Source organism: Syngnathus scovelli, chromosome 17, assembly GCF_024217435.2.
Source record: "Syngnathus scovelli strain Florida chromosome 17, RoL_Ssco_1.2, whole genome shotgun sequence".
NCBI lineage: Eukaryota > Metazoa > Chordata > Actinopteri > Syngnathiformes > Syngnathidae > Syngnathus > Syngnathus scovelli.
This window is the reverse complement of record NC_090863.1, coordinates 3,926,434-3,951,568: the sequence shown is the minus strand read 5'-3', so window position 1 is coordinate 3,951,568 and position 25,135 is coordinate 3,926,434. Positions and strand designations below refer to the sequence as shown.

Here is a 25,135-nt window from a genome sequence, read left to right as displayed (position 1 = left end):
AATGATTGCCCTGCACCAAGTCGTTCAAGCCCTTGTATGCAGTTGGAAATGAAAGCAACATTATTACCTATCAGCAGCGAGGCAACAAGTCTATACATGAATAAATGAGAAAGACATGAGTGGAGCCTTTCGAAAGCCGTGTCAGTTGTGGAGTCCACAATGTCGCCCTCACTGTCTTTTGCAGGGCTTGAAAAATTTGACTCTAACCGTTTCTCACCATTTGCCATTGCCCCGGGGGCTCAACGTGTGGTCAGCAGTCTCGCACACCCACTTCCATAATTCAAACAGCCGAGTGCAGACTTGGGACTCGTTTGTCACACGAGAGAGCAAGAGCAGCCACCCTTGCGCCACCGCCATCCGACCACACACCCTAACCCACTCCAACTCTAACCAGACAGACTCTCACAGCTCATCATCATCGGCCTCCGATGGGTAATGAACCTAAATGAGCTGACACCGCCATCGAGATCTATAGGAAGTCCTGCTGAGCGCCCGGTCGGCGCATCCATTCCACTAAACCTGCTGCTTCGGCTTTTGCGCATTATATACATTATGGGAGGAAGTCTCGAGTAAAAACAAGTGTGACGTGGAGGCGTTCTTGTTTTTGACAAGATGTGCACTAAATCCCTCGGCCGACGCTCAATAATCAGTCGGGCTGACTTAATCAGCAGAACAAATACGGCATCACGCTCGATGGGTGGAAAATTAGAGCACGGACGCTTCATGATTGTGGCTTAAACTGTTGTGAGGAAAATAATAAATGAATAAACAAATAAAGTAAAACAACACAGTGTAGCCATTATTCTTCTGCACTCACTGGGATGGATTGTCGTGGAGGATGAATCATCGGCTTAATGGTTTTAGCACTGCATGTTGTGAGTCTATTGTGAGTGGACGGGCTATTTCATCTTGAAGCAAGGTCTTGCTTTTGTGTACTAGAAAAATATCGGGGAGTAACTGAGTACGTCTAAGCTCGCTATCTTAATGCTAATGCAATAGGCAATGATTTGTTTGTTTTTGGAGAGGCTTGAACGGATTAATGGCATCTCCATTCATTTAAATGGAGGAAGATGATTTGACATTTGAGTGGTTTGAATTACTAGCACGGTCAAAGAATGATTCAGAGCTTCTGCGTAGATCATTTTTCTGTTTTGAACTACGATTTAAGTACTTTTGCCATCTAAGCTTTTCAAATCAGACCACAGGAAGAGGGGGGCATTGTATTAATAGACTCCTGCCATTGACGAGTCCCTAAGGAGAAGATCCTTTCTCACGTGTATCGATCGGCGCAAAGGTCCACGCTGATTTGCATCGACAATGGCAACAAGGCCCTAATAGAAGCAAGCGTGTTTTCCAAACTGGACACACCAGGGACGCGTCACTTTATAGAAAGACTCAATGCTGAGAAGGTCATCGCTGACCCTTTCAAGGTGCTATTGACTATTCGCCTACCAAATTACCAGACCACTAATCTGACAATTTACCTATCCCATCAACCTACACAACAGTACAGAATAATGATATGACTGTTAACTAATCTAACCATCTGTCCTTTGGTCCATTCACGAACCTACGATGACTTCTTGTTCCGTCCATCGAATTATACTACTTCTTATGTGAAGGGCTACCACATTTTCAAATGATCAATTTTACAACATTCCAAGAAAATCACAACGTCCCCCCCATCCCTGATAAGCTACTGTGTTTTTAGAACAGGCCTGCAGGCTACCAATTAGGTCGCAGGGGGCTATTTACTGCCCACGGGCACCATGTTGGGCAACCCTGCAAGTGTACATATTATACTAATCGTCTTGTTACGTGTTTGTAATTATTTGTTGAAAGGCTGAATTTTAATGAAGGTCCTATACAGATGTATCATGAAGATGAGCCAGTGTGTGTTGCAGCCGTGATTAGCATGTTCCCTTAATGCGGAAACTGATTAACAGACAGCAAAGCAATTCCGCGTGTGTGTGTGTACTGAAATCAGCAGGCGGGTAATTCAGGGCGCACAAAACACAGTATAACGAACATTGTCAACGGCGTGATCAAGCAACAAAACGCATACAATGAATAAAACAATAAAACGCACATCAAACTCCATGAAGAGAAAACATGCGACTACAAAAAAAAACAGGAGAGCTTCCGCATCCTCCCGGCGAGCTATGAGGGCCAGTTTGAGCGCACGCCGCTCATGGGAGGGCCGCTTCGCCACTGAGAACTCGTTAGTGTCAAAGATGAAAAAGAAGCTCCAATATCCCGCCAAATGTCATTGGATGGTTTAGGCCAGAAACAGGTCCAACTGCTTCTGTGTGATTACGCAAAATATTGCGTCGTAGCCTTTCGTGAGCTGAAAAAAAAAAAGTGCAAGGAATCAGTAATGAATGCAAATCTAAGTATGTCAAGGGTGCAACTGAGCTTGCATGCTTCCTGACAGCTTTCTTCACCTCACCTCCCCCCCCCCAACCCGTGTTGGCGCATTTCACTATCATGCTGCCTGTGAAAAGACCAATACTGATTTTTCTTTCTACTAAAAAAAAAAAATCAAAAAAAAATCAGCCAGGCTCCTACAAAATGATTGACAACATGGTTGTGAGTCTGCAATCTAATGCCAGCTCTGACAGCGTTATCCTTTCTAGTTTTTTTGTATGCAGCAGCTTTTTTGCTTCACAAATACAATCGGGCCAAATGTGAGCACTTTGCATTTTTTTGCAATCAAAGTCAGCAAAAACCCGATTGTAAAATGACAGATTATCCTAAAATATATTCCAGCGGCGTGGAGACAGTTTAAAGAGATTTTTCTTCGGACCAGACCAAAAGCATTTTCCCTTTCTCGCTAGCAAAGCCATTTAAAGGATTGGTTTTTGGATGTCCTTGGCTCAAATTTAAAAAAAACATGCTCAGAACACAAGACTTGCCATGATGTCTCAAATATTTCATTAATCTACTATTCACTTAGCAGTGAAAGTCTTGGGAAGATGCAAAATTCTAATTAAAATTTAAAATACTTCAAACATATTTTCGACTAGTCTGCTAGTTTAATGCTGCATAATCCGAAGCATAGCATCTATAGCCTAAACCTTGCATCAACAGATATTTTAACACAAACTGCACAGCAACACATTGATTCAGTACAACATTACTTAAGTCATATATTCTTTATCCTCTGTTAGGGGCTAAGACAACAACAAATGTGTTTTGGGCGAAGGCTGGAACCGATTAATGACATTGCCATTCATTTCAATGGTAAAACATGATTTGAGTGTTGACTCAGTCAAGATACCACTGTGACTGCAATACTGCTTTACTGTTATTTGTGGCAACGTTTTGCAGTGTGTGAGAAAGTTGCCCTAAAAGACAAACTTTCTATTTTGCTGCGTTGCAAAGGTGAGGCAGGCTTTAGCAATGAGGCGCACACTCGGTCGGGCATCGCACATTTGTTGACTGGCATCCGCTGCGAGGCACGTCTTCAGCAGCCCGTTAAACAAAAAGTGAGTTACCGACGCGTGCATCGTGCTCTTGACATCTGCTGAGCATCCGTTTGAATGCACCTCTGCCTTCCGGCATCAAGTTGGTCATCTCACGCATAAAAATTTTGACAAAACACCGAACGGGCCGGAGAAAGAGAATCAACAGCTTGTGCATACCGCATACACCAAGGTAAGGGTTCAACAGTAAATTCATTTGGATTTTTGACGCTTTCAAAATGGTACCAAGGATTTAACAGTCAGGGTTTCAAATATTGCTTAGTTGGCTAAACTGCATACAAAGTTTGCCCGCTTGTACTAAAGTCCACGCATGCACACATAAAATAAATGAACAAATTTCAAATTAAACGCATCATTTTTCTTTGACTTCATGGGCGCTGTGAGGGCCGCTCAGAGACAGTCGCTGGGCCAGATGCGGCCCCCGGGCCGTATTTTACCTAGAATACATAGAAGATACTGGTTGAAATTTGGTTGGAGGCCATACGAAAGTAAATCCATAGAGATCCTTTGCTTTTAATCTTCTGACTTTTACAAGTAGAGTCTTTTGATCAGTCCACCTAAATTGGATCAAGTGCTACATGTATTATTGAGCCACGCTCTGACGTTACTGTGGAAACGTGCTCAGTGAGGAGCCCGCTACTACATATATGATTAGTATGTACGTCCAGGCCTCTTCACACTGGAGGCGTCCCGCTGTGAGTGGAGGCAAACACATGCACACATATACACACACACGCACACACTACACGGAGGTCTTCACTTGCAGGAGGAATGGAAAAATCCAAACGCAATTACTTTTTTCACAAACATACACAAAAGCGCGAGACAAAAGTCAGCTCGTCTTTGTTGTTCTTTCGGAGTACTTGACCTTCACTAAATGTGGTGTGAATTTTAAGAAGCTGCGGTGGAAGGCATATGAATTATCCTACCTTTCCGACACAGTCTTGGTGAGTTTGCTTTTCCTGGTTTTTGCTCTCATTTAAAAGTCAACAATAGAATCACCTTGAAAGAACGGCGGCCCGCCACATACCGAGCGATGCGCTCTAAGGTGAGTGAATTGCCAATCGCCAGGGGGGGGAGAAAGTTGGCGACTTCCTACCTCTTGCTTAAAGGGAAAAACTAAGCCCTGCCGAAACAACGCTTTGAGGCGCCACATGCTCTGCACTCTATTATGTTTTTTTTTGTTGAACCTCAAACAACAGAACGCCATTGCCACGGAAGAAGAGGCCGTGATACAAAATTATAATAACACGAGAAATTTAATTCCGAGCTGTGGATGGTGACCTTGTTTAAGAGTCAAAAGTTTTTTTTTGGGTGTGTCTGTTGATTTCAGAGACATTCAAATGATATTTGCGGGTTTGTTTTGTTTCGGGGAACAGAACTTAAAAGATTTCACACACACTTGCATGTTTAACTTTTGAAGCCCAATTTGTCTCTTGGAAAATGTTATTAAAACATAAATGATAAACCTTTGAGCCATTTGACTGCAAGTTCGATCATATGTGAAAGGTAAAAATAGGAAACGACAAAAATGTGGCATTATAAACAGCGAAGCAGATGAGCACATTGAGAATAACGATGCCTTTTGAAACGTGAGGATAAGACAAAAAGTACGGCGGAAGAAGCACGTTGTGTTTTTTAATCAAGCCTTATTAAGATTCCATTTGATTTGTTTTTCACTGAAATGCTTTCTGTTGCTGAGTGAATATCCTCCACAGGGTATCTTCGATGTGGAAAAAAAAAAAAAAAAAAAATCAAATGAATAAAAAAAAGAAAAAACACGCCCTTGGAGACCGGAAGATTTCAAACTTGATCAGCGGCTCTTTTTGCTCCTTTGAAATAATGTGAATTTGGATGCATGAGTTATGAATAATTGCAACCTCACAGGCAGGAAACAACACTTTCTGGCTCACTCTTGTTGTGCTCTCACATCAATAGTTACAATGTGAAGTCCCTGTTTATGAAATATTTGAAGCCTTGTAGAGAAAGACGTTCAACGTAGACGACGAAACGACGCGACTCAAATATTCCCATCACCTCTTTGGCACAAAGGGATAAAATCATTAAAATATAATATCATTACAATCTTCCTTTATATATGAATTTCAAGTCCATAATGAAATTCATAACACGTGCCGGTGGGCCACTACTGCTTCTGCCTATTTTCCTGCATAAACATTGAAACTAATAAAAGAAACCTTTTTTTCAATTTTATGAAGGAAGAAAAATAGCCTTGGTGGGAGAATAATTCCATCCATCCATCCATCCATTTTCTGAACCGCTTAGTCCCCACGGGGGTCGCGGGCGTGCTGGAGCCTATCCCAGCCGTCATCGGGCAGTAGGCGGGGGACACCCCGAACTGGTTGCCAGCCAATCGCAGGGCACACAGAGACAGACAACCAATCGCACTCACACTCACACCTAGGGACAATTTGGAGTCTTCAATCGGCCTACCAAGCATGTTTTTGGAATGTGGGAGGAAACCGGAGTGCCCGGAGAAAACCCACGCGGGCCCGGGGAGAACATGCAAACTCCACACAGGGAGGGCCGGAGGTGGAATCGAACCCGCACCCTCCTAACTGTGAGGCGAACGTGCTACCCAGTGCGCCACCGAGCCGCCGGGGAGAATAATTGAAGTGGGATATTTTAAAAGCTGGCTGTGTCTTTTAAAAGATGACAGCGGTAAGTGTGATGACGTCAATGTATTCTATTGTCTGCAGCTGCTGAAAATAAGACATAACTTGTTTTACCAATACGCTGATATATGGGGTTGTAGAATATTGATTTCCCCTTTTTTTTTTTTTCTCCTCCACTCCTCTACTTCCTCCACTCCAGTTAGATTTGTAGTGTTTGACATCTTAGAACGACCCTGCAGTGGTTGCTGGGAGATGCTTGCCACAGTAAATGTCCGCCTTAGCTGGCACTGAGTTATAGCCTTGAGATCAAGTGGTAAATTTAGCTTATTTCCCAAAAGCAAAATCCAAGAGATTCGACTAATGGGAAGCACAAATCACCCCCAAACAACAACAACCGTTTGCAGTCGACTTTTGCTCTGTGATTGTTTTGCATGATCTGCTTGCGTCGCTTTAATTGACATATAGCAACATTGACGAACTAAAGGGCCGCAGGTAGCATTAACAAGTCGATGAGTTCAACTCCGGGTCAATGTGTCAAGTTCTTAAACTATACGTGAAAGTTTAATCCATCTCTGCTTTTATGATATGAAATATTCCAGTGTAATGACAAACATAATGTTTCACTTAAGCCAGCAGTTCATAAATCATGAGCCAAGTAGCAGATATAAAGCGCTATAAAAGGAAGTAGCAAATTGACGGTCGTCAGCAAAAGTGTGTGATCAATGTCCGGTCGAGCATTCTAGCAATTCATTACCCGCTCGTGCAGCACAGCTCCTTCAGATGCCATCTCGACTGCCCTCGACACCCTTTGTAATCGATCCACGTGCTGGCACACGTCAGAGCCTGCGGGCAAGAACTTGCAGATGTGAATGTCACGTCAAAATTGATGAGACCACGACACGGGGGGGGGATGGTTCAAAAGGGGGGGACATTTTTCCATTATAGGTCCTATTTTTGAAAACCTGTTTGCATGACAGATGTAATATAGATCAATGAAATGATTCTGTGCAAATACAAATAGGATGCAAATTCATATATTTAAATTGCATTTAAATATACTCTGCGTATATTATCCCAGTATTCTGACAGATAATGAGCTAGACAGAGCGATAACTAGCCAGACAGTATTAAAACGCGTATTCAGATCCTAGATTTACTTGGCCACATCAATTGTTGCTAGGTAGATTTTGCACAGCACAGCGTTCTTGTTCAGTCCTAAAACGCACACTAAAGGGCTATGAGAGAAGTTGAATTTAATTACTGCTCTGTATTGAACATTAATTCTATTACGAATGGATGTTACAGTTTAGGATTGTGCAGCTTGAACTGGCTGTAAGGCATTCAAATCCATATTATTTGGTAACATCAGTTGTTTCTAGGCAGGTTTTGTCAAGCGCATTTAGCCTATAAAAGGAAATTAGGGTGTAGCCCACTGTTTACACCAAATGTACTCAATGCTCTGCATTAAAGGTAAAGCCCTAGACACGGCTGGATTTTAAAAGCACGAAGCACCAAAAACTGCACCGGCTATCAACGATGATGTTAAAGCGTTGCACACAGTCTATCATTTTTTATTCTGTTGGCATCCCAGCAACATTGGCTGACTTGCAGCTACAACATCCAGGAGGCTGCTAGGGAGACTCGAGGGGTGGGGGGGGGGGGTCTCCTGGGGGACCTGCTTGAGTCAGCATGGACAGACTCTTTTGCTGACTGCGCCTTGACGAGGCCCATGCCGCAAGAATATCATTACCGTACAGTATGTCCGCACTTAGGCTCAGCTGCACTCTTGCAATGACATGAAGGGGCAAGGGAAGCCAGGGAGATCTCACTGTAATTAGCTTCCTTGCAGAGTATTTAGAGAAAAGATAATATTCGGTAAAATAATTGAGAGTGCAACTGGTTTAAAACAGTCCCCCAAAAATGTCTATTATACAGTGGACTGCTGCAATTTGTGGTCTCGGCCTGACAAAAATTCAATATGCATTTTCCATGCAAAATGGGAAATTTAAAACGATTGAAAAAAAAAAAAAAAAACATATGCATCTATCTTGATTACCAACCACAAGTGTCCATGCCAAGTTGGACCGTGGCCGTCGGGCCTAAATCGGATTCTCATCTTTCACATCTAATCATAATGTTTCCAATCCGCCGCAATTATTCTTCACGGAGGCGTGAAATTGATCCCAAACATTTACTTTCTTCGCCGCCGCTGCCTCTTCCTTCTCACCACCCCACGGTTTGATCTTCGTTCCCCCGAGACCACTTTCGATAAAATGTAATTACACGGAGGGGCTTTAGGGGCTTAAATCTTTCAATAGAGTGGATTGAAACGAGCACACCGAGGTTATTAAGTCGATGATAGTTTTGATCAAAATGATTAGAAAACAGGGACTTGAACTGATAGGTGTGATGACGACGACTATACGTATTGACATTTTTCATCAGTTAGCTCCTCTTTAAAGACAATTAAGCAACCCAAAGGTGTTTGAAATGTATCGGCTCTGTCAAACGCGCCAACCTGTGGATGTGCCTCTATTTGTGTAGCCGACATAAACTCTATACATGTAGCGGTTTCCCCCCTGAATGTTATTCAAATCCCCAAATTATCAATAGGCTGGTTTACTCACCTGTATTGAAAGGTGAGTCGAGAAAAGTTGGGGAGAGTCCATCAAAACGACCACTTCCCGTTTAAGACACTATTAAGCGTCGAATATATTCATGTTTTAGGAGGAAAAACATTTACTAAATCAGAATACACTTTAAGCGAACTGTCAACGGTGTGGAAGAACTTTGGAGATGGATGTTGCAGCTGCTGACAAGCTCTTCTTCACAGTTATACAGCCGACTGCTTGGACGCGCTGGTAAGGAATGTCTGCCATCTTGTGGTTAATACTGGTATTACATCTTTCAAAGTGTGGGGAGAAAGGCATCGGTTTTGTCAAATTCATGGAATTAGTTTGATATGTCTATCACAACAGGTTTGATCATTTCAAGGATTTGCCATAAAGAAATGGGCCCATTCAGCTTTAGTTTTTATTAAGAAATTCATCAAAAGGAATAAATGAAGCGGCTGGGGCAGAAAATCAATATTAAATACACTTTGGGTATCTTGACAAAGGAATGTACAACACATGTTGCAACCTAACAGTATCTAGCTAACATTCTTTTAACTGTTGTTAAAAAAAAAAAAAAAAAAACTCACATTATTGAAGTTGCTTCATGTTATGCTGTGATTTTTGGTTTAAATCTTGCGCTGGCTCATGATGCCCCAGAGGAAGTGCTCAAAACGAGGGACGGTGGATTTTGTGGCCTCCTTGGTTGATTTCTGGACGGGCCGGGAAACCTCTTTCTCTTCGTCGTCTGTGTCGGCGCGACGCAGGCGACAGTTGTAGTCGAGCTCGGGGTCGCAGTGGGGGTCCGGCAGGATGATACCACCCTTGCCGGGTCCCCGGGCTTGGACAGCGGAGGGTGGCGTAAACTTGTTGCAGGTGGGGTCAAAGGGATGGCAGCGGGGCTCAGGTGGAGCCTGGGCCTTCTGCTGGGGGTCGATCGGGATGCAGTCTTTGTCATAGTGCATATAGCAATCGTAGCCCTCTTTGGTCTTGCCGCGGATGCCCAGCTTGTAGCCGACCTGATTGATTGATTGATTAATTGATGGGTGGGTTTTGGTCAATACAGACAGACAGTGAAAGCATGATGCAACAAAAAATCACGAGAGTCTTCTCCCATTATGTCGCACAGTTTTTTTTGTCTATTTGTCTATCGCAGATATCTGCTGTCTGTAGCGCTTGTCTTTTTTTTTTTTTATTCTGTTTTAGAGCTGTTGCAGATCGGTCTGGAACATCCACTTTGCAGTGGTACCTTGACTTATGATTTTAATTTGTTCTATGACCATGCTTGCAACTTAGAGGTGGTGATAAAATGTGATGACTCTATGTGGTAATTTTGCGTTGGACTATTTGTCCCGCTCAATTCATAGCTGAAAGTGAATCAGCGACTGTGCGAGGGCATCACAGCACCTCAATCGCCCCATTTTTCTTTTACTTCATGAGAGAGGTAGCGTATCTGAAGCTCGCTCGCAACCAATATTTTAACTCACCTTTATAAATAAAAATTAATTTGGGACACTCCTAAGTCAAGGTACCAACGTATATTACTTAATAAAAGGAATGAAAAAAATGAAAGTCTAGTCGACATTACTCAGGGCGTGAGATTCAGACCTGTTGCTCTGGGAGTTGTGGTTGGGACTTGCGCAGGGCAGCGGCGGCCGCCAGTATGCAGTAGGGATCGTAGCGGGGGTCGCAGGTCAGGGGGGCGGCGACGTGAGCGGGCTGGCCTTTGGGAGCATACTCCAGCACGGGCTTGGTGAGGCCTGCCAGCTTGGTGGCGGTTAGTGGGTTGCAACCGGCGTCAAAAAGCGGGTTGCAATGCTGCTCCTGAGGCGCCGAGTCGACGCCGAGGCCGGCGGGCGGGGCCACGCAAAGGGGATCCGCCGGGTCGCAGGTTGGGTACAGACGATGGTAATACCCTGTGGGGGCCTTTTGAACCATCATTGGCTTGCAATAAGGGTCCTTGGGGTCACATTTGAGGGCAGTGTAGGACAGAGCGGGACCAGCAGCAGGTCGGTAGCCGTACGCTGCCCTCAGGTGGTACTGAAGACACTCGACGTCATCATGGCCGCAGATCCGCAGCAGCTCAGCCTTCTGTTCGTAGCTCAGGAAGGGCTCCAGGATGGGGGCGTAGTGATAGAAGCCTGTAGGGCTCTTCAGAGCCATGGGAAGAATGGGGGCGGGCGCCTTGGCTGGGGCTGGTGCCGGGGCAGTGGCGGCCTTGGAGGTCAGCGGGAAGAGGCAGTAGGGGTCCACGTAGGGGTTGCAGATCTGGACGGCGGCGGACTTGATGGGAGCAGGCATCACCATGGCCGCCTTGGGCTTGCTGGTAGACTCTGCAATGCATTCTGGGTCATCAGAGTCGGCGCACGCCTTGTAGATTTCGCTCAGGTGTTTGAGGTAGTGGTTGAAGGTGGGGCCCTCTTCCGTCCGGTGCTTGTTCTGAAGGTACGCCACGTACAGACGGTCCAGATCCTCAATCTATAAAGTACAAAGTCCTGCTGTAAGCATCTACAAGCAAATAACGATTCATCAAACCAAAGAAAAAAAATTCCCAGACTCAAAAGCGACATGAGAAACTAAATAATGAATGTTAGTCGCACTCACCCCCTCCTGGTTGTGGCTGTCCATGAAGTACTTGTACCAGCCCCAGAAGTCTGGGGAGTGCTGGAACTGGGGCACCGCCATAACGGGTGCGTTCCTCCTGTGGCGTGCCACCGTCCTCAGGTTGGCCACCACCTTAGCCTTCTCGTCATCAGACGCAACACCAACTGGAAACACGGCACTTGAAATGAAGAACTCCTACGATGGCTGGAAGGTCATTCGGTAGCGTTTTTTCACACTCCAGCGTGAATAATGCATGAATCTTAGAAGTGGATTGCAGCTTTAAATTCAATTATTCCTAAAGAACACAATTATTCATTATATTATTTATTACCTAGAGTGGCTACACGGGCCCTTACCTTCATCCTCCTTGCGCTGCTCCAGTGGGACGGCCCCGAGGAACTCTGTTAAGCACACGTGGGAATCACATTAGCAAGCAACAGGCAACTTCTCTGACAAGGACCAGATGTTGCGCTTTCCCCGCACACGGAAGAAAAAACTCTGAGGCGGCCAAAAGGGCCCCCGGGGTGCGAAACGCGGCAGGTGCCCGGACAATGGCGCCCTGGCAGCACCCGCCCTCGCTTTTAACTAGCATCTGTGTGTTTATACAACAACCGGGGGGCCACCTCCACCTGTAAAACTTCAAAGTGCAGGCCCTCACACACGCTAATTACGGCTATGCTGCAAAAGGAAAAAAAATTAAAAACTGTATGCGGATGTGTTTTGCGTGCATTCCCGTGTGGAATATCCTCTGCTTTTACCTTCTGAAGTTTAGCGCTCGACTCGTAAAATGGAAACTTGTCTACTCAGCTGATGGGGACAGCGGCTAGGGATTTTAATATAGGGCCCTATCAAGGGCCATTTTGATCATCCGTGTTGCATTTATGAAAAGATGGTTTAATATAAAACGACAGAACGAACCACAAAACTATTCTCTGGTTGCATCCTCTCTTTTTAGAGAGTAAACAAAACTATTAACCCTTGTGGAATAATTGTACGTAATATGTGATTTTAGTAACATTTTAATTTGAGATTAAAATCTTTTTTATTAGTTATATTTAAAATGATGATTCAGGTTTCGATGTATTTTTTTACTACGTCTTTAATTTAATACATTTCCCCTTATTTTTTGGATTATATATATATTTTGTCAGACGTGTATTTAACTTTTATGAGCAAGGCATTTTAATGAAATCCCAGTTCATAAGTACAGTTTTTAACTGTCCTAAATTTTAATACAGTTGTAATTTTTGATGACCGTAAAATCCACTAAAACCCGAAACATTAAATTTATCTTTCATGCATTTCAAAAGCAAAAAAAAAAAAAAAAAAAACATCACCTGGTAAGAAAACGATGGCTAGAAGGAATCCAACGTGGATCAGGGAAGGCGACGCCATGCTCGTTTTGAGGCTCTTCCTGCGTGTTAAATAAAGACTGTTAACATTCTGACATAGACGCCGACTTCAGTTGTTACCTGCGCTGGTGTTGAAGGGGTCTCTGTCTTGGGGTCCTCTTCTGCTTGTTGGCCTTAGCTGGCTGGCCCCCTGTGCCTCTCTGATATACAGTATGGGAGAGGCAGGCAGGGGCGGTGGTTTTAAGGACACCCCCCTCCCCCCTAACAGATCATTAAAAATAAAAACGACAACGCCATGAGAATTGCTGGATTGGCCGCCACCCCGACCAGCGGCAGCCCTGTCATTAGAAGCCGAGTGGTGCGGAGGGATGTGCTAACAAGAGAAGCGTTCTTTCCTGGCAGGTTTTTGCCATCACTTGAATTTTTACATTTACATAATGGGTTTATTGGGTGGAAGTGAGCAGCTGTTAGCTATTAAATCCACATAGATACAGCACACCACCGTCAAAATCAAACAGGAGCCTTGCAAAATGGTCCTTATCTGGGATGATAACACAAAGATGTTCTGCAAGTTTCTCTATAGATAATGAATGGGCCTGTTACATTTCCCTGAGGAATGGCACTCCACATATTAGGTTTAAATTTTGGGTTACGCTTTGAAATTGTGGTTTAAGGTTACAAATTAGGGTTTGGGATTAGTTTAAGAATTAGAACAGTTTAAAATTACGATTTGGGTTTCAAATTAGTGTTTGAAACTAGGGTCGAAACAGAAACTTTGGGTTTCAAATTAGGATTAGGGTTTCAAATTTGGGCCAAGGAAGTGGTTTCATAATCAAGCTTGAAGCCTGACCTACGATTCCAAGTTAAGATTTGAAGCAAAGGTGTGTAACAGTTTGAAAAATAGATTTTGCTTTTAGATTAAGAGTTTTGGAGGCACAATATTCTGGATTAATAATTTAACTGGGTTTCACCCATTTCCATTTAACCGATGACGAGTGCGTCAACACTTTTTGTCAGTATAAACAGCATGGGAAAAAAAAAAAAGTACAGCACATAAATGATCATTCAGTTTATGATTTTCCTTGAGGCGCCGCCATGCTTTTTATGGTAGAGGCACTAAGGAGTGATTAGAGGAAGCAGACTTCCTAACCAGGACACACTAATGAAGCTACATCTTGCTGCTACTTGGTGGAAAGTTGAGCCATTAAGCATTCCACGATGCTTATGGATACTAAACATATATACAAAACTTGTGTATTGTCAGTTCTTCTTCTTCTTTTTCTTGGGAGTTGGCTTAATGTCACATTACTGCCACCAATTGATACTTGAAGGAAATGTGACTTGATGGTGGCGACACCACAGTAGGCCTACTTCATAAAAACATCAATTAATGTCATAATTAAATACCATCTCAGTCTTCCGTGGTGACGTGTCTCTTCGACTACATCGACCACTAAAAATAAAATATGCGTTGGGAGCCCGTAAAAGAGCCTCACGCTGCTTGGAAACGAGACACTCATGTAAAGGCAGACCCTTGTAAAAGCGACGTGGCGCTTGCGAAGAACATGGGAGCACAAAATCTGGCGCCAATCCCCTGTGATTTCCTCAACTACCAAAATATGAATTTACTTTTTGTTTTTGCACACCTCAAGAGAAGTACTGGCTGAGAAAGACACTTAAAAAAAATAAACAGAGAACTACTAGAATCAATTTAATACTTGTGTGGCTGGATATAGCACAGGCATGACCCAGATACCAGGCAAACGCGCCCTTTAGTGGTTGTCACAAGGCATGATACTAACACACCACTCATCACGTCATGTACAACATATTTACGGGAGCCCATCATATGTATAATTACTAGCCAGGTGTTGCCAGGCGAAATAATTTTGAGGATGTGAAGAATCCCACAACATCTGCAGGCTGAGTTTTCAAAAAGCAAAATGACAACAGAAGGAAAATTGTATGTCATTAAGCCATGGAAGCAAAATGGCGGGTCTGCACTTACTTGGAAGAATGTTCAGTATGAAGGTCTTGATTTGCACGATCCATCGCCATCTGTCACTGGATGACATCGTCCAAAAACAGTTCCTCGAAATCTGCATGGGCAAACGCGATGGTGAATTTGACAATACTTTACAAGTCACAAACGATAAACTGTATTTCAAAAAGCAACCAAAAGCACGTGACAAGATATCCAAACAGGACGTAAATGTGTATTACCTCAATGGACTGCAATGATACTGAAACAGGAAGCAGATATGACCCAGATGGGCTGCAGATGATAGTGGCAAGAACATGTCATATTAAGACAACTGGAGGCCATTTTAAAGTAGATGTCGTCTCCTGCATGTGGGCATCAAAACAGTGTAGCTACAACAGCAGGAATCTCCTTAGTGGCCCCTTGAAAACCTCTCTGAAACACTCGTTAAACATCTTTGTGTGATTTCTATCCTGGGGCCGCTCAGTTCAAACCACTCAGACCTAACTGCATCTTTGTTTTTAATGAGACTTCATTCGTATACATGGAGTCTGGAAACATAGCTAAGATTGCATATAGTGGCGCTTCGAGATGCCAATGACCCGACTAATGAGTTTTTTAAGATATGAGCAGTTTTTTATTTTTTTGGTCTGTGAGATGAGGTTTCACGCTGTTTATTGTCACTCCCAGTTGAAGTCTAACACAAGGAGAAGCACACATTGTATATTTAAATCATGCATTTCAGTCAGCTAATGCTAAATATCATCTATGTTGCGGTGCTGTAAGCCAGTAAGCAATGGACTGAACTCAAACGGTGCAGCAACACATGTAGACAGACAATTAAAACTAACTCCTCCCCTCTCAACAGAAGCGCTACTAGAAAAAGTATTATAAGAACTGGTCATCATTCCAGGGCGCGTCTTTGTCACAGCCCTGCTGCTTGGTGTCCATCATGCGTATGACGTCAATGTTGTTGTTGGCAAAGGTCTCCTTGGCGCTGTCAATGGTTGATTGGGGCAGCGTGCGCGTGCGGCTCAGGATCCAGGCAAAATCCAGGTGGAAGAGACGCAGGATGTCAGTACAGGAGTACACCAGTGCCGTGTTCACGTAGTCGGTGGACAGGATCCAGTAGGGAGAAAATGGAAGCACTGATGGATAAAAGAAGTGATATTGTCTGTCTACATATGTTGCTCCACCATTTGTGTTCAAGTAACAATTGCTTAAAAGGGTTCTAAAACATTTCTTTGGGAAAAGACAATTTGAGAGTGTTTGTATATTTAATAAAGGGATTGATAAGATTTTACTAAACTCACCGTAAGAGAAGCTTATTCCAAGCTTGGCAGGATTTTTCTGATCCTCAATGACACCGGTTCCTTCGATTTTTCTGAGCTCTCCTTTCCTGTTGATCAATACGATTCTTTTTATAATCCTGGAAATGTCATTATAATCACCATCTTTTCCCTCACAGTATTTCCGAGCTGACCACTCGAATGGATTTGTCCCCTCTGAATGTAAAATTTGTCTCGATGCAGCGTCCCTTCTCAAACTGCGTCGGGAGTCTGGCGATTTCGTACCACCTCCCCATGAACTGTGACAGGCACAATGATTATTCTTAATTGTTGATTAATCACATCACTTTCATAACCTGAACATGACCTTGACCCCTGGTGGTTTCCTTTCCTTTCCAAAAAGGGCTGCTGCATAAATTGAGCGCAACAGAATTACCTGTTTGAGGTTGAAGGCGGCTTGAACATCGGGTTCAGGGCATGGACCCCAGTGAGGCACCTGACCTCTGACGAGAGGTACGATGAATGCCACCAGTGCCAAAAACAGCTTCATGTTGAGCTTCACCTTTGACACCTGACAAAGATGAAAAATGCCATGTTGTAATCAGACATATACGGCACTCTATAGAATTGTGTCATCACGCCACGTCAAAGCCATTCGTTAGCCCATCCCATTATGTGTTAGCATTAAGCTAGCAGACAGCAAAGTTGTTTTGAATAGACAATTCTCTTTATTTTATGTTTCGTTTGACCATAAACTTGAACTTGGAGAGGAATTAAAGTTTGAATCCCCATTTTTGCTATTCTGTAAACAAAATGGATGACAGGACATCGAATTCACACATAACACATCAATATCATTTAAAAATACCTGTAGGCTAGTTTGCGTGATTAAATCTGCTTATGGCAAAATTGATTTAAAAGTTATGAGAGTAAGTTCTTACCTCCGAGGTGGTCAGACAGAAGTGTTACAGCGAGTGAGAGTTGCTTCACAGTGCGCCACTGCGTCATCAATTGTGCCTTTGTGCTGGAGTCTTCACTTTATTTCAGACTTGAAGTCAACTATTAGCAGTAAATTGGAATCATGAGGGATCTTGATTGGGTCTTTGCTGTGCTACATACAAACATTTCTTTGAATTCTGAAGGGGGTTTTATATGTAGAAAAAAATGTAGAGCATGGAGAGAATCTCAAAGACAATACATTTTTGATGGGTCCATGAAATGGTGAATATGTCCCTAAAATGGCCGCTTCAAACCACAATGGCAGACTTCCTGTGTTTTTCCCAAATTTTGCAAGTATTTTTTGTGGTAATATATAGCATTTTTATGACAAAACTGATACGCTAATAGTTCTCAGCCTATTGGTGCCGTTTCCTGCGCTATTTTGATGACAACAGCATGTTCCCAAATGTGCCGCCACTCAGATTGAAGGTTTATTTTTGGGATTATTCAACCTAAACAATCAGCTCACAGTCAACAAGAGGTAAACAAGATTTGAGCAAGACGTAATGCTTCCACTTTAGCGGGATTAGGCGGCAGTGTGAAACGTCCGGATGGCAGATTGTAGCTGTAATTAGAAGAGGACCAAGCAGAAAGAGTGTCTTGTTTGTCAATTTATAGCCATGGAGGTTAAACCTGCTGTGATCCCTTTGCCTCACCGTGACTCTATAATGCCGCCTGCAAACAAGATGGACAGAAATCCCTCATAAAAAGCTTACACAGATTCCTAAATGACCAGTTTAGATGTTTTTTAAGTCCTAATGCTTAATTCCAAAGTCCTTTATTAGGTCTGTTGGAGGGCAAAATGTTGCTAGTATCGCTCGTGGTAGGCTATCATTTACTGACCAATTCTGATGTCATGCCAGTTTACAATTTAAAAGGGGCGACACTGGGTTCTGTTTGAAAAGTACAGGCTTAAAAAAAAAAAAAAAAAAAAAAAAAGAAAAGAAAAAGGACTCTGCCATTATTCCACTGATGCGCTAATTGGAATGTCTTCATCTCTACAGAGCAGGCTGATCAATTATTGAGGGCTGGTGAGTTTATTAGCATGCTTTCATTCATTATTCTTATTATTGTGAAAAGCTGATGTTCTAAAGAAAAAACAAGTGCAGATCAGTGCAGAAAAACATCGAGACAAATTCATCTCTGATCGAAACATTCCCTAAATTCTTTTGGGAATTTGTTGGCAATTGACGGAGTTAGCCTCTTTCACACAGAGTGCCAATAAAGATGAGCAAATTATTGAAGGCTGGTGAGGCTCTTGCATTCATTTTTTTTGTTCTTTGCTGGCTTCTACGTGAAAGGCACAGAAAAAATAAATGCAGGTTCTTGGCATGAAAGCATCGTTATGATTTCATTTATCTACTTTCAGCCCAATATATTATTCAAGTCTATTGAGGTTATTTGCATGGCTTTATTTGTTCCGCTTCACTGGGTTTCTGTGTGAAAGGCACGGGGAAATCAATGCAGATTCTGTTGTTGTACCAATGTTGTAGAAATTCAATCCAGGAGGCTATATAACTATATATGGCTCCATGACTTCATCTATTCACTGCAATGTAACCCTTCAGCTGTCCCACTTCGCTGTGTTCTGTATGAAAGGTCAACAAATGTGGACTCTACCGTTACGTCTTAATTTTGCGGAAACGTTGGGACCATGGACAGTGGTCCTGTTTAGAAAACACGCCTCAAAGGCAGTAGCGGCTGGTGGGCACAAACTGTCATCTTAGGAGGTCTGAGTAGATGATCTGGCCAATTTAGAGGGAATTTTAATAAAGAACCACCAAGCATGTTTGGGCCAATATGTCGGCACCCCGTTGATTGCAACACTCCATCAAATAAAAGGCACAAACAAGACTTATGGAAGGATTTTCCAAGCGTTGCGGCATCAGGCTTCTGAGCGGGAGGTCTTTGCTTATTTTGCCGGTGCAAAAAGGGAGCTAAGCATTTAGGTGTCTTAACTATGGCCTAAAGTGCTAACAAGGGATTAGTGAGGTAAACGTCCAAAGAGGTTTAGCGCTTAAGGAGCAGTGCTGCTTCAGTAATTACACATGAGTTTTTTTGCAAGGTGCACCCGGGCAGTTGGACGGGGGAGATCGCAGTGATGTCAGGGCGAGGGAGGGCTTACCGCCGCGGATAAGGCACGCTAATGGAGATGAAACCAATCGGTATTTAGAAGGTCTTTTTTAGTTAAGGCAGTTAGGCAGCTGGCTGGTGTGGCGGGAAGCTGAGAAAGCGTTGAGGCACGGAACGGAACGCTTCATATCGGATGTTCAAAGCTGTTTTTTATCTTATTTTCTTATTGGTTCTGAAGTGAAACAAAGATTCGTTCGCTGGATTTTCAAGGTGAGTCCTTCCGGGACTGAAATGGAAGCACTTGACATGATGCTGTACATTGTTAGTTTCAACAGCATCGGTGTCCATTTCATTAAATGACAAGTGTCAGATTTGGTAACTTCATCTTGATTTGTTGATGCAGGATAATCATGTGACTACTCTCAGCCAATCAACAAATGAAAAAAATTTGATTTTTATAGAGCAAAAAATGACTTCAAATAGACCTGTTTTATATTGTATGGTTTAAAACGTATTGTTGAGAAGTTTTGGAGGGAAAGGAACAATATTCGGTAACTTAGAACATTTAAATAAAAACAATCTATGTATTTTTTTTGTATGTTTTGTATGACAAGAAACCATATTTGGTACCTTGAATTGAGTAAAACCGGAAACACTTCGGAGCCACAGAATCAAGCAATTTCTCCACACTAATTTTGATTAAAAAAAGGAAAGTAAAGGGGTGTTTATCTTTCCTTCTATTCAAATGAATGTTCTGCAGAAGAGTATCGTATGATTGATGGGTTTGCAAGAGGATTTACCCTGCAACCCTTTTTAGGCCTTGACCCTGCTTTAATTGTTCAATCACCGCTCGCCACTGACAAGCTGCATATAATGGAATTGTCCATGTGTAACTGAGAGTCTGTGAAGCTTTACTGCGTGTGCGTGCGCGCGTGCATGTATATTTGTGTGTATGTGTGTGTGCGTGTGTATGTGTTTGTCAGGAGGATTAAGAAAAGGCGAGACAATGTCTGATATGACCTCCTCTATAGGCTGCAGATAAGTCGTCAGCAATTTTTCCCTTTAATTCATTCTTGTAATGGGATTACGTGGGCAACAGTAAGTCCCAAGGAGTCCAATCCCCTGCGCATTAGGCAGCCGCCTGTCACACAAATACTGCGAGCGCTCACCTTTCATTAAGGCTATTCTCTTTTGAAAATAATAATATCACTTATGGGGTTGGAGAATTGTTCATTAATTCTTCTGAACTATTGTTTACACACCAGTATTGAGAATAAATCGACAATGAGGTGAGGTGAGGTTACTTGCCCCTCCAAATAATTAAAAAGCAAAAAAAAGAAAAAGCTGTTTAATAATAGTAACGGAAAAAATTTGGGTTATTAATACAGTATCATTAATTTGGTTTTCATTTTATTTGCATTTACATTTTTTTTAATAAATTGTAAATATTTTAATAAATAATAATTTGCGAAGCAAAAATAAATTGACAGGATTAACTGATCCCATTTTGTCCTATTTTGAGTGTATTCATATTCATTAGTGAATTATTACCATTCCAACAAGACTGTTTTGTTAAACAACCATAAATAATTATAAATAATCTCTAAACTTCCCCTGAACCCGAATTAAAAATGCCTCTCATTTTTGTTTGCTGCGATCGCCTCAGGGTTCCTGAAAAAAAAAATTTTCATATTGATTTTTTGCCACAAATGTAGGATTAACACAATTTGATTGTTTAAATGTTGAGCTAATCCGATAATCCTTAAACAAGCGAGATGCGTTTCCTTACAGCGGCCCGCAAGCAAAGAGTTGACTGCACACAAAAGTGCATCTCTGCACGTATGGCATATGTTGGACGGCGAAAAAAGGAACGCAGGTGTGTCATGCTGGCCGCATAGCAACACATCAACCAACTGTGCCCCCCCATATTTATCCCTGAGGTGTTTCTAGGACATCCTGGGTGCTAATTGGGGCTAATAGGCTTTGCACTCAGGGTGTCTTGTCCAGGATGCTTACAGACAAGGTTTGCTGGGGGTAAAACTCTAAACGTGAGGATTACCTCCGACACATCCTGTTAAAGTGCTGTATAGCCACGATTTAGCTAATAGGATCCAGGGGGAAGTGTGGGGGAGTCGAGTGGGGACGACGGGGAGGAAGGTGGGAGATGGGATAGGAAGGGGGGGGGGGGGGGTCAGCAGATGTAGCTGGCAGACTGTTGCTTGACTAGCGGGGGGATTACAAATCTCGGATAAGATGCTTTGAGAGGGAACACTTGAGAGGTAGTCATCATGCGCAAGGTTAGTGGCAGGGGACAGCATTTGCACAACAGGAAATAGACATGATGCAAGTTTGTAAAGGTAAATATTCAGTCAAATCCGGATATGGATTACTGCTGGTCTTAACAGTATTTAATAGTGACATGCCAATACTAATGACTTGGCGTAGGTGGTTGTATTTTTTTTTTATATAGTATTTACACTCGATTTACGCTCCTACCCTCAGCTATGGTCACGAGCTATGGGTCGTGACCGAAAGAACGAGATCTCGGATACAAGCGGCCGAAATGAGTTTTCTCCGCAGGATGTCCGGGCTCTCCCTTAGAGATAGGGTGAGAAGCTCGGTCATCCGGGAGAGACTCGGAGTAGAGTCGCTACTCCTCCACGTTGAGAGGAGCCAGATGAGGTGGCTCGGGCATCTTATCAGGATGCCTCCTGGACGCCTCCCTGGGGAGGTGTTCCGGGCATGTCCCACCGGTAGGAGACCCCGGGGACGACCCAGGACGCGCTGGAGAGACTGTCTCTCAGCTGGCCTGGGAACGCCTTGGGATCCCCGGGATGAGCTGGATGAAGTGGCTGGGGAGAGGGAAGTCTGGGAGTCCCTCCTAAAGCTGCTGCCCCCGCGACCCGACCCCGGATAAGCGGAAGAAGATGGATGGATGGATGGATGAACTGCTGCCTCTTGGTGGTGCATATGAAGAATAGCAATGTTTACTCTTCGAGACAGAGATTTTTCTTTTCATCAATACGCACATTATACTGCAATTATAGCTAACCTTCTAATTTTGTTTTCTGTTTTGTGCAGCATCCTCGTGGTGGCCCGAGGAGCGTACTATGACCCCTCGCGAGCAGCTGAGGAAGATGACGGCGCTGGGAGAGCAGGGAGCTATGGATGAGAAGCACTGGTACCGGCTGGTCAACGGCATGTCGGCAAATGGTAAGAAAGGAAGGAAAGACGACTATACGATTTTCTTAATGGTATTCCGGTGACAAAGTGTGTGTGGTGTGTGGCAGAGTTAAGGCAGAGGCAGGAGATGATGATGAGGAACCAAATGGCCATGGCGCCACAGATCCTCACTCAGGGTCAGCAGAGGTTACAGGGGGTCCCGACACCATTTGAACCTCGTTTTATGGAAAGGTTCGGGAAACTCCCACTAATATTTTGGTGATCTTATCTAAGTACAACATAAAAAATGAACCTACCTCCTCTCTCAGGGAATTAGTACCGCCAGTCGAGATGGTACCGCCGGATGGAAGGCAGATGCACATGGGATCTCACCTGGGACCCCCTCTGGCGCCACCTGCTGGCGTCCTACCGGGGCGAACCTTTCCGGGACCAGGTGAGAACAGAGAGTTTCCAGTCAGTTTGTTTCTCATCCCTAAAGGTTAAGAGTGTAATGTGTGTCTTGGTTTCAGCTGGCTATGGCTTCCTGCCCTCGGAGCCCATGGAAACGGCTGCCCGACGACAGGAGCTCATTCACAAGCAGAACATGGCCAGGTGAGTGCATGGTCAACATCAAACGAAAGATTCAACCAAGTACAATGAAACGGAGACGCGCGTGGTAGATGGTTGTGGATCCTAATCTTCTCTTCAGGCCTTTCTGACTACATCATTAACATATACTCCAACAATGAATGTCTTGTGAACTGGTTGGCAAACTCCAAGTACCCTCTAGTAGTCTAACATGTAACTTTTTGGAACGTGGGAGGAAGCCAGAGGACCTAGTCCTAGAGTGTCTTTTCATCTTGTGTTCAGAATGGAGATGAATGCCATTTTGCATCAGAAAGAGCTTGAGAACGCCCACCAAAAGGGTCTAATGGGCATAGAAAACCCCATGTCGTACCCTGCCAACCCCATGGCCTTCAGAAACCGCCAGCGCATGCCCGATGGCCACGACGTCTTTGTCCACCGGCCCACACTGGACGACCTCCACTCAAACGGCATCCTTATGACAGCCAGCCCCTATCCCCCGATCGGCACGCTGCACAGAGAGCGGGGCCGCCGGGTGGGTAGGCGGCCCACCGCGCACAAGAGCGTCGACCACCCCGGCGGTCACGTCAAAGGCCCGGCTGAAGACAAAAGCGTGGAGCGGAGTCCCGGGGGTGCATCTGGCGGGGAGGAGAAGGAAGTGGACCTGAAGGGGGAAGTGGGAGAGGAGTGTTCTGTCAGCAAGGTGCACCACCCAGCCAAAGTGGACTCTGAAGCGGCTGCAGGAGGCAGGAAGATCTACAAGGAGGGCGAGGTGGGCCTGCGTAAGGGCGGCGCTCCGGACCAGCGCGTGGATGCCAGCAACAATGGAGCCAATGACAAGGACGCTCCCAGCCAGTGTGCCGCCTTCCAAGACAAGTTCATGTATCCCCCCCAAGGGGGGATGCCTTACATGTTCCCTGTTGCCGGGAATGGCTTCCTACCTGCCGGTGCGTTTGAAAACAAACATTGCTCAAATGATTAGTGATGATGGGATGATGAAAACAATTGGCTCCTCAGGTCCGCCCAATGTCTTCGGTGATGAGGTATCTGAAGACATTCGGAAGTGGGGCGTCAATGACGTTTACAACTTTATCACCACCATTCCCACATGTTCAGAGTACGCTCAGGTGGGTGTATCCATTTGCGTTATCTTTTCCATTCAATGCTGTCACGCTCACAAAAGAAAACGATTCGACCGTGCAGACGTTTAAAGACCACATGATTGATGGTGAAACACTGCCCCTGCTCTCAGAGGAGCATTTGCTGGACACACTTGGACTTAAACTCGGGCCTGCTCTCAAGATTCGCTCTCAGGTAATGTCATCAGAAAATATCATGTTATATAATGCAGTGTTGTGTAATCTACTAATGATGCTGTAAAAAAACTCAAATGAGAATAATTGACTAAAATTTTCGTTTCGTTTCGTTTATTTCATGAAAAGAAATCAATAAAATTAACTTCCAATTCGACAAAATAAGTGTCATGAAATAAAAAAATAAACTAAATGAAATGGAAGAAAATGAAAAATATATTGGAAATTATACAAATAAAATGAAGCTAAAAGTCAATTTAAAAAAATCATAATATACAAAGTGGATTGCATAAAGTCTGAAAGAATACATCTAAAATAAGTCAAGTCTAATCTATCTTGTGTTCTCTCACCTCAACAGGTGTCGAGGCGAACGGGCAGCATGTTGTACATGATGAACCTTCCGCTCCCGGTTGGCCCCTTGCAAGGCGCCCCAGACAAGCCTGGCGACCATTCATCAGAGATGGGTTCACCTGGGAACTGTAACAGCGAAGAGATGATTATCATGGCGGCGAGCCCCCGGGAAGCCACCGACGTCCTGAAACCCGCCGAGCACCTCTGCGAGCCGGACAACACTTCCCCTCGACCGAAAGAGTTAACCGCCGAGCCCATTTGAACTCTCTGGCTAGCCAAAACAGCAGCACAAGTTCATTTATGTATTTATTTATGTAGCGTCATTAAAATTTGATACACCCTTTTGAACTGTTGAAATGGATTGTAAATAAAGGTTTGTTTTACATTGCATTACTCACTTATTAAAGTGATAATAGATATTTATTGTAATTATAGATCAACGCCATGTTGGAAAATCACAATACAATGGTGCCTTGATACAGCACGAGTTCCCCCCCCCCACAAAAAAAACCCATGAAAAATTATGTGGTGTTTTCTTTTTAACAAGAACGATAGCACTGTATACTGTTGTACGTAACAAAAACACACGTTATTGACATAATTGAATATAGAATTAAAAAGAAGTGAACAGATTTTGTTTGATTAAACGTCCATCGTGTTGATGCCTACCTTGGCCACCTGGAGGCAGTATAA

At 43.7% G+C, this 25,135-nt stretch overlaps 4 protein-coding genes across 13 annotated transcripts in view; 1 reads left to right on the top strand and 3 right to left on the bottom strand.

Moving 5' to 3' along the window:
• Positions 1–8,959, bottom strand: part of LOC125984548 (RNA-binding Raly-like protein) — a 44,774-nt gene extending 35,815 nt beyond the window's left edge. For 7 of the 8 annotated variants that reach the window (XM_049746507.1, XM_049746509.1, XM_049746514.1 and 4 more), the window contains exons 1-2: positions 8,749–8,959; positions 6,876–6,964 (exon numbers count right to left, since the gene is read on the bottom strand). The gene's annotated coding sequence lies outside the window, so the exon portion shown is untranslated. Of the gene's footprint in view, positions 1–4,414; positions 4,572–6,875; positions 6,965–8,748 lie in introns of those variants that run through there. The other variant, XM_049746510.2, reaches the window with a different exon arrangement.
• A 181-nt stretch (positions 8,960–9,140) lies between these two features.
• Positions 9,141–15,142, bottom strand: and2 (actinodin2). The gene is made up of 6 exons (XM_068648709.1): positions 12,810–15,142; positions 12,675–12,747; positions 11,694–11,738; positions 11,338–11,501; positions 10,342–11,211; positions 9,141–9,752 (listed from the first exon to the last, which is right to left on the bottom strand). The coding sequence occupies exons 2-6, from the start codon at positions 12,730–12,732 to the stop codon at positions 9,363–9,365; spliced, it is 1,527 nt and encodes a 508-aa protein (XP_068504810.1). The 5' UTR covers positions 12,733–12,747; positions 12,810–15,142; the 3' UTR covers positions 9,141–9,362.
• A 186-nt stretch (positions 15,143–15,328) lies between these two features.
• On the bottom strand, positions 15,329–17,438 carry LOC125984555 (apolipoprotein D). The gene is made up of 5 exons (XM_049746528.2): positions 16,901–17,438; positions 16,396–16,530; positions 16,137–16,258; positions 15,984–16,069; positions 15,329–15,818 (listed from the first exon to the last, which is right to left on the bottom strand). Exons 2-5 carry the CDS (start codon positions 16,507–16,509, stop codon positions 15,559–15,561), a joined length of 582 nt encoding a protein of 193 aa, XP_049602485.1. The 5' UTR covers positions 16,510–16,530; positions 16,901–17,438; the 3' UTR covers positions 15,329–15,558.
• Positions 17,439–18,760: 1,322 nt separating this feature from the next.
• On the top strand, positions 18,761–24,830 carry samd7 (sterile alpha motif domain containing 7). Of its 3 annotated transcripts, XM_049746482.2 has the most exons (10): positions 18,761–19,301; positions 21,534–21,995; positions 22,113–22,244; positions 22,322–22,445; positions 22,523–22,647; positions 22,724–22,805; positions 23,064–23,725; positions 23,796–23,905; positions 23,982–24,092; positions 24,450–24,830. In XM_049746482.2, the coding sequence occupies exons 2-10, from the start codon at positions 21,959–21,961 to the stop codon at positions 24,702–24,704; spliced, it is 1,638 nt and encodes a 545-aa protein (XP_049602439.1). In that variant the 5' UTR covers positions 18,761–19,301; positions 21,534–21,958; the 3' UTR covers positions 24,705–24,830. The 3 variants fall into 3 exon arrangements, with proteins under 3 accessions (XP_049602439.1, XP_049602440.1, XP_049602437.1); XM_049746483.2 differs by lacking the exon at positions 21,534–21,995 and having other exon boundaries at positions 18,826–19,301; XM_049746480.2 differs by lacking the exon at positions 18,761–19,301 and having other exon boundaries at positions 21,246–21,995.
• The last annotated feature ends 305 nt before the right edge of the window (positions 24,831–25,135 follow it).

Coding starts and splice junctions, on each gene's coding strand:
- and2 (XM_068648709.1), bottom strand. CDS start 12,732: ATGGCGTCGCCTTCCCTGATCCACGTTGGATTCCTTCTAGCCATCGTT. Junction 11,502..11,693: donor GCAGCGCAAGGAGGATGAAG/GTAAGGGCCCGT, acceptor CCGTGTTTCCAG/TTGGTGTTGCGTCTGATGAC. Junction 11,212..11,337: donor ACAGCCACAACCAGGAGGGG/GTGAGTGCGACT, acceptor TGTACTTTATAG/ATTGAGGATCTGGACCGTCT.
- LOC125984555 (XM_049746528.2), bottom strand. CDS start 16,509: ATGAAGCTGTTTTTGGCACTGGTGGCATTCATCGTACCTCTCGTCAGA. Junction 16,070..16,136: donor GTGGTCAGCTCGGAAATACT/GTGAGGGAAAAG, acceptor ATTGATCAACAG/GAAAGGAGAGCTCAGAAAAA. Junction 15,819..15,983: donor TGGAATAAGCTTCTCTTACG/GTGAGTTTAGTA, acceptor TTTATCCATCAG/TGCTTCCATTTTCTCCCTAC.
- samd7 (XM_049746482.2), top strand. CDS start 21,959: ATGGATGGATGGATGGATGAACTGCTGCCTCTTGGTG. Junction 22,245..22,321: donor CAACGGCATGTCGGCAAATG/GTAAGAAAGGAA, acceptor GGTGTGTGGCAG/AGTTAAGGCAGAGGCAGGAG. Junction 22,446..22,522: donor GAACCTCGTTTTATGGAAAG/GTTCGGGAAACT, acceptor CTCCTCTCTCAG/GGAATTAGTACCGCCAGTCG.